Below are 12,709 nucleotides of genomic sequence, written 5' to 3'. Positions count from 1 at the left end.
ATCTACTGGGGCCTATTTGGAGACAGGATGTTCTTTATGTTTCAATTTGCTGTTAGGGCTGCAGGAGAATTCTATTCCTCAGGAGAGGGGCCTATTAATAGCACAGGTTTCACATCAATGAATGGCACTGCTAATGTCTCTCCCAAAAAGGTGCTGCTTAATAACACAACCACATTAGCTACTGCCACTGATGCTGCCACTCTAACAGTCCTGCTTCACACACTGATAGCAAGTCAGTCTTTGAAAATTATCTATGTGCTTTTTGGCCTCTGTGTGATGGTGGGGTCGAGCTGTGCCACGGTGTGCTACCTGCACAGACACATGAAGAGCATGAAAGAGAGCGGCAGCCCCTTCTCCTCTCCCCGTCTCCACAGTCAGATGAGGGTCACCATCGCCGGTATCCTGCAGGGAATTATCTTCCTCTTTACCGCACTGTGGATTTTCATTCATTACTCAAGCAAGGTTCTTTCCTCAATATACTTTGACGATAATATCTTGTACACAGTAATCTCTCTCTACAAGTTCGGCACCACTTTAAACCTGGGCATCGGTCAGGCTGTTTTCAGACAGAGGGCAGCAGATATTTGTCTCAAAGCCCAACAGGCACTGAAGCTGTGACCTGAGATGATGCTACAATAAGTAAATATAAGTGTTTTAGTAATACGAAATTAATGTTTGTCATTTTATTAACATGTCATGCTAAACTCAATTGTGAGATAAAGGACCAGTTTAACCATCTCAGGTTCTCTGGCAGGAATGTGAATTTTTGTTATGCCATTTTAGAACTGGATATTGATTTAATGTGGCCTTGTGAAACAGCCCATAATGTTTCATCTAATTCAGTGGTATTCATAGTAAAGGTCGCAATGCCTAGTAGAGTCAAGGTTGCGGGGGAAATGCAGTGAGGTCCACACCTACAAATAAAATAAAAAACAAGAATATAGATTATTGTATGGGACAATATAAATATCATTTGAAAAATAACATCTTGCATAACCAATCTCAAAATAGCCTACTCACAGTACTGCAAAATGTTATTTTTACAGTTAACTTTTGAAATAGTAGCTAGCCAAATGAGAACATTTAGTTAGCATGCCATAGCTGAATACAGAGTTTCAACACACTAATTTCCCACAATGACTTTAAATCGGTAAATGACTTCCATTCCATTTACTTTTTGTTGTAGTTCTCAGGACAAAACATTTAAGCAAACAATCTCAATTCTAGTACAGTAGCAGCACAGTTTCCAAACCAGAGGCCCAACATTGCCAGACTGTTTATTTATTTAGTTGATTAAATTGGCAGTTTATTTTGTGTTAACATTATTCGTGAAAGTTCTAATATTTATTGGTTCTCTTAATTTTTATGAGAAATTAAAATGGAATTAATTTAATATTGGTTGATATAAAATTGAACATTTACAGATTTTTTTTAAGTGGGGTCCCTACTAAACAAGTTTGAATAACACTGATCTAATGTACGTATAATCAGAGGTAAACTGCCTTCTCCTGTTCATAATGAGGCTTATGGATTTAGTACTTTTTTCCTTTTTTGTATTTGCCATTTCTTCCTTTTCCATTATATGCTACTTATTTTATTTCTGTTGCAATGTTGAGGTAAACCTGCAAGTCAGCATTTCATTGTACTGTGTACACAACATGTATCCTGTGCATATAACAAATAAACTTTGATTTTAGATTTTACTTCAACTATCATAATCTAATAAATATAATTTATATTTGTCCAAATGTGTGACTGCTTTGTGTGCTAAATAAAGAAACAGAACAGAGTTTGTTGCCTGCATTTTGACTTTGGGCTGATGGAGACCATCTGGTCAGTAAAAAAATAATGATGCTTGTATTATCTTCTTTTCACTTATGTGTTACACATCACAAACAGAAACATTTGATTATGACTCACAAAAATGGGACAGTCACTTTAAATGTTAATTTTCTACAACCACAGTCCCGAACCTGACGCTGTTCTTTGATCGAATGACTGTCATTTTTAACAGTCTTTAGCGGCAAGAAAGACCAAGAAATTGCCAACAAAAAAAGATTTGCTGAGAGGCAAACAATTTATTTTGTTTTAACATAATAATCACTGCATGTCACGCTCTTCAGCAATGAAATGGAACACAGAAACAACATTTGGTCCAACTTTAAGTTCAACAAGAAGAACTTAAACTGCAAAATACAATGAGCATGGTTTATTCTGTAAGGCAGTGATTCTGAAAGTGGAAACTGTTATGCCATTTTTGACTAGATGATTGAAGATGAGTCCGTTATGAAAGAACAAAACATATCACTTGAGGCAAAGCCATGTAAATAGAATTCTACAGTGGCCCTAAATGAACAAAGTGAATTTTAAAACCTACTTTTCCATTGGGGACACCGTAGATATTAATAACAAGGCAGCTTCAGAAATGTGCAAACTTATTTCCCCCATTAGAAAACATCACCTATGATAAATCTTGAATATTTTCTTGATTGCTGTTTGGTTGAGATAAAAATGTCAGACCCCAGAGTTATAGCCCAACATCTCACCTAGTTGCATCCCTGAGTCTAAGACCAAAAGTCTATCGATATAGAATTCAGTCTTTCCCTCCACTACGTGGCAGAGAAATTCACATTGGAAAAGTGCACAAAAGACCATCAGCAAGCAAACATTTTGTGCATCCCAGGAGATTGGTGGCACCTGAATTGGGGAGGACGGGCTTGTGGTAATGGCTGGAGAGGAATAGGTGGAATGGTACCAAATACATAGTTTCCATGTGTTTGATGCCATTCCATTGCCTCCATTCCAGACATTATGAGCCGTCCTCCCCTCAGCAGCCTCCACTGGATTTGCATATTTATCAACTAATAAAACAAATATTTGCTAACTACAACTTTCAAACCTTCCTCCCCTTCACTCATTGTACAAATCACATTTGACTTTTTAGATAGCAGAATTAAACAGTTTATAGGTATTGTACATGAGTAGAACCTGCCTGCTGGCACTTTGAAAGTGCATTTCCGAAAAGGCACTCATTTCATGTTCCCCTGTGTAAAACATATGCATCTATATCCTATAAATGTATTCTTAAAACATGATTGTAAACATATCTGTGGCCCTTACATACAGTATACAGGGACTATAAAGTCTGTACAAAGTCTGCATCTGAAATGGCACCCCAACCTGGTCGGTCAAAAGTAGTGCACTACATTGGCGGAGTCTGGGGTTTGGAGCTTTGGCTATGCTCCCTTCCGACTTGTCATTCTTCCAACATAGTCTGTCCCCCTGACTTCATACTGTCCTGTCTAAAAACCAATAAAAGTATGAAATGATGTTTGACTCTTCAGGAAGAAAAAGCAGTGCACTATGTAGGGAATAGGGAGCCATGTGGGATGCACCCAAAGGCAGAGTAAAATCAGTGAGGAGGTGGTTGAGCTATCTCTGGCTGCGCTCCTGTTTGAAGGCCACGGTGAACTTCCAGGCTTCTATGTACTGAGCCAGGGTGATCTCTCCGGGGAACAACTCGTCCACGTCGTGGGGAACGTCAAGGTCTTTCCGCTCCATGTAGGACACCAGGGTGTCTTTCAGGCTGCAGGACAATGGAGGAGAGGATAATGGACACATGTTCGACTTTCCTGTGTGTGTGTGTAAGTTTTCCAGACAGTGTTTGCGATTTTTACTTTCATCAAACATGCTTCACACTGAGATGTTTGTGGCCCTTATGAAACATACAATACCAGTCAAAAGTGTTAGTACACCTACTCATTTCAAGGGTTTTTCTTTATTTTTTACTATTTTCTACACTGTATAATAATAGTGAAGATGTCAAAACTATGAAATAACACACATGGAATCACATAGTAACCAAAAAAAGGTGTTAAACTAATCAAAATATATTTTATAGCAGCCACCCTTTGCCTTGACAGCTTTGCACACACTCTTGGCATTCTCTCAACCAGCTTCATGAGGTAGTCAACTGGAATTAATTTCAATTAACAGGTGTGCCTTGTTAAAAGTTAATTTGTAGAATTTATTTCCTTCTTAATGCGTTTGAGCCAATCAGTTGTGACAAGGTAGGGGTGGTATACAGAAGATAGCCCTATTTGGTAAAAGACCAAGTCCATATTATGGCAAGAACAGTAACATTTTTATTTTACCTTTATTTAACTAGGCAAGTCAGTTAAGAAGAAATTCTGATTTTCAATGACGGCCTAGGAACAGATTTCATTTGTACCTTGTCAGCTCAGGGATTCAAACTTGCAACCTTTCGGGTTACTAGCCCAACGCTCTAACCACTAGGCTACCCTGCCGCCCCATGCAAATAAGCAACGAGAAACATCATTCAAATCAAATTTTTATTAGTCACATGCACCGAATACAACAGGTATACAGTGAGGTATACCTTACAGGTATACCTTACAGTGAAATGCTTACTTACGAGCCCCTAACCAACAACGCAGTTTAAAAAAAATACGGATAAGAAATAAAAGTAATTAAATAGCAGCAGGAAAATAACAATAGTGAGATTATGTATATACAGGGGGGTACCGGCAGAGTCAATGTGCGGGGGCACCGGTTAGTTGAGGTAATATGTACATGTAGGTAGAGTTATTAAAGTGATTACGTATAGATGACACCAACAGAGAGTAGCAGCGGTGTAAAAGAGGGGACGGGGGGGACGGGCAATGCAGATAGTCTGGGTAGCCATTTCATTAGATGTTTAGGAGTCTTATGGCTTGGGGGTAGAAGCTGTTTAGAAGCCTCTTGGACCTAGACTTGGCGCTCCGGTACCGCTTGCCATGCGGAAGCAGAGAGAACCGTCTATGACTATGGTGGCTGGCGTCTGACAATTTTTAAGGCCTTCCTCTGACACCGCCTGGTATAGAAGTCCTAGATGGCAGGAAGCTTGGCCCCAGTGAGGTACTGGGCCGTTTGCACTACCCTCTCTGTAGTGTCTTGCGGTCGGAGACCGAGCAGTTGCCATACCAGTCAGGATGCTCTTGATGGTGCAGCTGTAGAACCTTTTGAGGATCTGAGGACCCATGCAAAATCTTTTCAGTCCCCTGAGGGGGAATAGGTTTTGTCGTGCCCTCTTCACAATTGTCTTGGTGTGCTTTTACCATGTTAGTTTGCTGGTGATGTGGACACCAAGGAACTTGAAGCTCTCAACCTGCTCCACAACAGCCCCGTCAATGAGAATGGGGGTGCACTCGGTCCTCTTTTTCCTGTAGTCCACAATCAACTCCTTTGTCTTGGTCACGTTGAGGGAGAGGTTGTTGTCCTGGCACCACACGGCCAGGTCTCTGACCTCCCTATAGGCTGTCTTGTCATTGTTGGTGATCAGGCCTACCAATGTTCTGTCACCGGAAAACTTAATGATGGTGTTGGAGTCACGCAGTCATGAGTGAAGAGGGAGTACAGGAGGGGACTGAGTAAGCACCCCTGAGGGGCCCGTGTTGAGGATCAGCGTGGCGGATGTGTTGTTACCTACCCTTACCACCTGGGGGAGGCCCCCGTCTGGAAGTCCAGGACCCATTTGCAGAGGGACGTGTTTAGTCCCAGGGTCATTAGCTTATTGATGAGCTTTGAGGGCACTATGATGTTGAACGCTGAGCTGTAGTCAATGAACAGCATTCTCACATAGGTGTTCCTTTTGTCCAGGTGGGAAAGGGCAGTGTGGAGTGCAATGGAGATTGCATCATCTGTGGATCTGTTGGGGCGGTATGCAAATTGGAGTGGGTCTAGGGTTTCTGGGGTAATGGTGTTGATGTGAGCCATGACCAGCCTTTCAAAGCACTTCATGGCTACAGACGTGAGTGCTACGGGTCGGTAGTCATTTAGGCAGGTTACCTTAGTGTTCTTGGGCACAGGGACTATGGTGGTCTGCTTAAAACATGGTGGTATTACAGAATCGGACAGGGAGAGGTTGAAAATGTCAGTGAAGACACTTGCCAGTTGGTCAGCGCATGCTCACAGTACACGTCCTGGTAATCCATCTAGCCCTCTGGCCTTGTGAATGTTGACCTGTTTAAAAGGTCTTACATCGGCTGCGGAGATAGTGATCATACAGTCTTCTGGAACAGCTGGTGCCCTCATGCATGTTTCAGTGTTATTTGCCTCGAAGCGAGCATAGAAGTTGTTTAGCTCGCCTGGTAGTCTCGTGTCACTGGGCAGCTCTCAGCTGTGCTTCCCTTTGTAGTCTGTAAGGGTTGTATTGACGTCCTGTATTGATGCTTTGCTTGTTTGATGGTTTGTCGGAGGGCATAGCGGGATTTCCTATAAGCTTCCGGGTTAGAGTCCCGCTCCTTGAAAGCGGCAGCTCTAACCTTTTAGTTCAGTGCAGATGTTGCCCATAATCCATGGCTTCTGGTTGAGGTATGTATGTACGGTCACTGTGGGGACGACGTCATCGATGCACTTATTGATGAAGCCAATGACGGATGTGGTGTACTCCTCAATGCCATTGGAGGAATCCCAGAACATATTCCAGTTTGTGCTAGCAAAACAGTCCTGTAGCTTAGCATCTGCTTCATCTGACCAGTTTTTTATTGATCTAGTCACCGGTGCTTCCTGCTTGTAAGCAGGAATTAGGAGTATAGAATTATTACTAAGACATGAAGGCCAGTCAATCCGGAAAATGTCTTCAAGTGGAGTCGCAAAAAAACATCAAACGTCAAACTGTCTCAAGGAAGACCCAGAGTTACCTATGCTGCAGAGGATAAGTTCAATACAGTTAACTGCACCTCAGAATGCAGCCCAAATAAATGCTTCAGAGTTCAAGTAACAGACACAGCTCAAAATCAACTGTTCAGACGAGACTGCGTGAATCTGGCCTTCATGGTTGAATTCCTGCAAAGAAACCACTACTAAAGGATTCCAATAATAAGACGAGACTTGCTTGGGCCAAGAAACACGAGCAATGGACATTAGACCGGTGGAAATCAGTCCTTTGGTCTGATGAGTCCAAATTTGAGATTTTTGGTTCCAATCGTTGCGTCTTTGTGAGACACAGAGTAGGTGAACAGGTGATCTCCGCATGTGTGGTTCCCACCGTGAAGCATGGAGGAGGAGATGTAATGGTGTGGGGGTGCTTTGCTGGTGACACTGTCTGTGATTTACTTAGAATTCAAGGCACACTTAACCAGCTTGGCTACCACAGCATTCTGCAGCGATACGCCATCCCATCTGGTTTGCGCTTAGTGGGACAATCATTTGTTTTTCAACAGAACAATGACCCAACACACCTCCAGGCTGTGTATGGGCTATTTGACCAAGAAGGAGAGTGATGGAGTGCTGCATCAGATGATCTGGCCTCAACAATCACCCAACCTCAACCCAATTGAGATGGTTTGGGATGAGTTGGACAGCAGACTCTTTATGTATTATTTCTTACACTGTTACCCCAGGAAATCTTAAGTCGGGAAGAACTATTGGATATAAGAGCAACGTCAACTTACCCACATTACGGCCAGGGATACGACTTTCCCGAAGCGGATCCTCTGTTTGGACCACCACCAGGACAATGGATCGGATCCCAGTAGGCGACCCAAAACAACAACGCCGCAGAAGTGCAGACGGAGCAGTCTCCTAGTTAGGCTCCGTAGACGGGCACATCGCTCACCACTCCCGAGTATACTACTCGCCAATGTCCAGTCTCTTGACAACAAGGTAGACAAAATTCGAGCAAGGGTTGCCTTCCAGAGAGACAGCGATTGTAACATTCTCTGTTTCACGGAAACATGGCTCACTCGGGATACGTTATCAGAGTCGGTACAGCCACCCGGTTTCTTCATGCATCACGCTGACAGAAACAAACATCTCTCTGGTAAGAAGAAGGGCGGGGGTGTATGCCTTATGATTAACGAATCGTGGTGTGATCATAACATACAGGAACTCAAGTCCTTTTGTTCACCTGACCTAGAATTCCTTACAATCAAATGCCGAATGCATTATCTACCAAGAGAATTCTCTTCGATTATAATCACAGCCGTTGTATATCCCCCCCAAGCAGACACCTCGACGGCCCTGAAAGAACATCATTGGACTCCATGTAAACTGGAAACCACATATCATGAGGCTGCATTTGTTGTAGCTGGGGATTTTAACACGGCTAATCTGAAAACAAGGCTCCCTAAATTTTATCAGCATATGGAATGTGCGACCTGGGCTGGCAAAATTCTGGATCATTGCTACTCTAACTTCCGCAACGCATGAAAAGCCCTCCCTCGCTCTCCTTTCAGCAAATCTGACCACGACTTCATTTTGTTGCTCCCAGCCTATTGACTGAAACAAAAACGGGAAACGCACGTGCTCAGGTCTGTTCAACGCTGGTCCAAACAAACTGATTCCACGCTTCAAGATTGCTTCGATCACGTGGACTGGGATATGTTCCGGATAGCCTCAGACAACAACATTGACGTATACACTGATTCGGTGAGCGAGCTTATTAGCAAGTGCATCGGTGATGTTGTTCCCACAGTGACTATTAAAACCTTCCCCAACCAGAAACCGTGGATTGACGGCAGCATTCGCGCAAAACTGAAAGCGCAAACCACTGCTTTTAATCATGGCAAGGCGACCGGAAACATGACCGAATACAAACAGTGTAGCTATTCCCGCCGCAAGGCAATCAAACTAGCTAAGAGTCAGTATAGAGACAAAGTAGAGTCGCAATTCAAGTGCTCAGACATGAGACTATGTGGCAGGGTCTATAGTCAATCACAGATTACAAAAAGAAAACCAGCCCCGTCGGGGCCACCGACATCTTGCTCCCAGACAAATTAAACAACTTCTTTGCTCGCTTTGAGGACAATACAGTGCCACTGACACGGCCCACTACCAAAACCTGCGGGCTCTCCTTCACCACAGCCAACATGAGTAAAACATTCAAAGGTTTTAACCATCGCAATGCTGCCGGCCAGACAGCATCCCTAGCCGCTTCCTCAGAGCATGCGCAGACCAGCTGGCTGGTATGTTTACGGACATATTCAATCAATCCCCATCCCAGTCTGCTGTTCCCACATGCTTCAAGAGGGCCACTATTGTTCCTGTTACCAAGAACGCTAAGGTAACTGAGCTAAATGACTATCGCCCCGTAGCATTCACTTCCGTCATCATGAAGTGCTTTGAGAGACTAGTCAAGGACCAGATCACCTCCACCCTACCTGACACCCTAGACCCACTCCAATTTGCTTACCGCCCCAATAGGTCCACAGACGACGCAATCGCAATCACACTGCACACTGCCCTAACCCATCTGGAGGAATACCTATGTAAGAATGCTGTTCATCGATTACAGTTCAGCATTTAACACCATAGTACTCTCCAAACTCGTCATTAAGCTCGAGACCCTGGGTCTCGACCCCGCCCTGTGCAACTAGGTCCTGGACTATCTGACGGGCCGCCCCCAGGTGGTGAGGGTAGGAAACAACATCTCCACACCACTGATCCTGAGAACGCCCCATAAGGGTGCGTTCTCAGCCCTCTCCTGTACTCCCTGTTCACCCATGACTGCGTGGCCATGCACGCCTCCAACTCAATCATCAAGTTTGCAGACGACACTACAGTGGTCGGCTTGATTACCAACAACGACGAGACGGCCTACAGGGAGGAGGTGAGGGCCCTAGGAGTGTGTTGTCAGGAAAATAACCTCTCACTCAACATCAACAAAACAAAGGAGATGATCATGGACTTCAGGAAACAGCAGAGGGAGCACCCCCCATCCACATCGTTGGTAGTGGAGAAGGTGGAAAGTTAAGTTCCTCGGCGTACACATCACGGACAAACTGAAACAGTCCACCCACACAGACAGCGTGGTGAAGAAGGCGCAACAGTGCCTCTTCAACCTCAGGGGGCTGAAGAAATTTGGCTTGTCACCAAAAACACAAACTTTTACAGACGCACCATCGAGAGCATCCTGTCGGGCTGAATCACCGCCTGGTACGGCAACTGCTCCGCTCACAACCGTAAGGCTCTTCAGAGGGTAGTGAGGTCTGCACAACGCACAACCGGGGGCAAACTACCTGCCCGCCAGGACACCTACACCACCCAATGTTACAGGAAGGCCAAAAAGATCATCAAGGACAACAACCACCCGAGCCACTGCCTGTTCACCCCGCTATCATCCAGAAGGCGAGGTCGGTACAGGTGCATCAAAGCTGGGACCGAGAGACTGAAAAACAGCTTCTATCTCAAGGCCATCAGACTGTTAACCTGTTGGGGCTAGGGGGCAGTATTTTCACGGCTGGATAAAAAAACGTACCCCATTTAATCTGGTTACTAATCCTACCCAGTAACTAGAATATGCATATACTTATTATATATGGATAGAAAACACCCTAAAGTTTCTAAAACTGTTTGAATGGTGTCTGTGAGTATAACAGAACTCATTTGGCAGGCAAAACCCTGAGACAGATTCTGACAGGAAGTGGATACCTGATGTGTTGAATTACCTTTAAGCCTATGCCATTGAAACACACAGGGGATTATTAATGTTTTGGCACTTCCTATTGCTTCCACTAGATGTCACCAGCCTTTACAAAGTGTTTTGAGTCTTCTACTGTGAGATCTGACCGAACAAGAGCCTTGGAACGGTGATGGCCGATTAGACTCTGGCGCGCGAGGTCATGTTGGGTACCCTCGTTCCAATACGTTTTAAAAGAGAATGCATTCGTCCACCTTGAATATTATTCATGTTCTGGTTAAAAAAGGCACTAATGATTTATGCTATACAACGTTTGACATGTTTGAACGAACGTAAATATATTTTTCCCCCTCGTTCATGAAGTGAAGTCCGGCGGGCTTAGATCATGTGCTAACAACACGGAGCTTTTTGGACATAAATGATGAGCTTTTTTGAACAAAACTACATTCGTTATGGACCTGGGATTCCTGGAAGTGACATCTGATGAAGAGAATCAAAGGTAATGGATTATTTACATAGTATTTTCGATTTTAGATCTCTTCAACATGGCGGTCAGTCTGTATCGCAAAGCGTATTTTTCTGGGCGCAGTGCTCAGATTATTGCAAAGTGTGATTTCCCAGTAAGGTTATTTTTAAATCTGGCAAGTCGATTGTGTTCAAGAGATGTAAATCTATAATTCTTTAAGTGACAATATAATATTTTACCAATGTTTTCTAATTTTAATTATTTAATTTGTGGTGCTGACTTGACTGCCGGTTATTGGAGGGAAACGATTTCCTGAACATCAACGCCAGAGTAAAACGCTGTTTTTGGATATAAATATGAACTTGATAGAACTAAAAATGCATGCATTGTCTAACATAATGTCCTAGGAGTGTCATCTGATGGAGATTGTCAAAGGTTAGTGCATCATTTTAGCTGGTTTTATGGTTTTGGTGACGCCTGTCTTTGAATTGACAAAACATTACACACAGCTATTGTCAATGTACTCTCCTAACATAATCTAACTTTATGCTTTCGCCGTAAAACCTTTTTGAAATCGGACAACGTGGTTAGATTAAGGAGATGTTTATCTTTCAAAGGGTGTAAGATAGTTGTATGTTTGAAAAATTTGAATTTTGACATTTATTTGGTTTCAAATTTGCCGCTCTTGAAATGCACCTGCTGTTGATAGGGTGCACCACGGGTGGCACGCTAGCGTCCCACATAGCCCCAAGAGGTTAAACAGCCATCAATAACATTGTGTGGCTGCTGCCAACATACTGACTCAAATCTCTAGCCACTTTAATAATAAAAAAATTGGATGTAATAAATGTATCACTAGTCACTTTAAACAATGCCACTTTATATAATGTTTACATACCCTACATTACTCATCTCATATGTATATACTGTACTCTATACCATCTACTGCATGTTGCCTATGCTGTTCGGCCATCACTCATCCATATATTTATATGTACATATTCTTATTCATTCCTTTACACTTGTGTGTATAAGGTAGTTGATGTGAAATTGTTAGATTACTTGTTAGATATTACTGCACGGTCAGAACTAGAAGCACAAGCATTTCGCTACACTCGCGTTAACATCTGCTAACAATGTGTATGTGACCAATAAAATTTGATTTGACTGAAGGAAAATCAGCCAACAAGTGCTCAGCATATGTGGGAACTCCTTCAAGACAGTTGGAAAAGCATTCCAGATGAAGCTGGTTGAGAAAATGCCAAGAGTGTGCAAACCAGTCATCAAGGCAAAGTGTGGCTACTTTGAAGAATCAAAAAAATATTTTAATTAGTTTAACACTTTTTTGGTTACTACATGATTCCATATGTGTTATTTCATAGTTGTGATGTACAATGTAGAAAAAATAAATAAATAAAAACCCTTAAATGAGTAGGTGTGTCCAAACCTTTGACTGGTACTGTCCATGATGTTCATATGATGTAAACAATACTACAATATCAAAAATGGAACCGCTAAGAGTGTCAAGAAAGACTACACCATGCCAGTTAGCTGTTATCCCCTTGGCTTACCCCCAGTCAGGCCTGTATGTGTCGGGGGCACGGGGGCTCTTCAGGACCAGCAGCAGAAACTCGTGCATCTCCAGCAGGAACGAGTCAGCGCTGCTCTTGGTGAAGAACGTAGTGAGTAGCCTCCGCTCTCCATCTCCCAGGGGATTCCTGTATTCCTCTGAGACCCCCACAAACGGGTCCTGAGGATGGGGAGGGAAGGAGGGATGGAGAGGGGGGGTTTAGTGAAACTTTAATATACACTAGGGTGTAACC

General features: G+C 43.3%; 1 protein-coding gene across 4 annotated transcripts in view; it reads right to left on the bottom strand.

Annotated features, from left to right (window-relative positions):
- Window positions 1-2,058: 2,058 nt before the first annotated feature.
- The window catches only part of LOC106606438 (E3 ubiquitin-protein ligase rnf213-alpha), a 77,953-nt gene continuing 67,302 nt past the window's right edge, over window positions 2,059-12,709 (bottom strand). For all 4 annotated transcript variants that reach the window (XM_014202643.2, XM_014202647.2, XM_014202644.2 and 1 more), the window contains 2 exons: window positions 12,458-12,636; window positions 2,059-3,586 (listed from right to left, as the gene is read on the bottom strand). In XM_014202643.2, the coding sequence (XP_014058118.2) occupies window positions 3,433-3,586; window positions 12,458-12,636 (333 nt within the window). In that variant the 3' untranslated portion in view covers window positions 2,059-3,432. The remainder of the gene's footprint in view (window positions 3,587-12,457; window positions 12,637-12,709) is intronic.

Source organism: Salmo salar, chromosome ssa06 (genome assembly GCF_905237065.1).
Source record: "Salmo salar chromosome ssa06, Ssal_v3.1, whole genome shotgun sequence".
Lineage (NCBI taxonomy): Eukaryota > Metazoa > Chordata > Actinopteri > Salmoniformes > Salmonidae > Salmo > Salmo salar.
The sequence above is the reverse complement of the archived record's forward strand: the minus strand, read 5'-3'. Positions and strand labels throughout refer to the sequence as shown.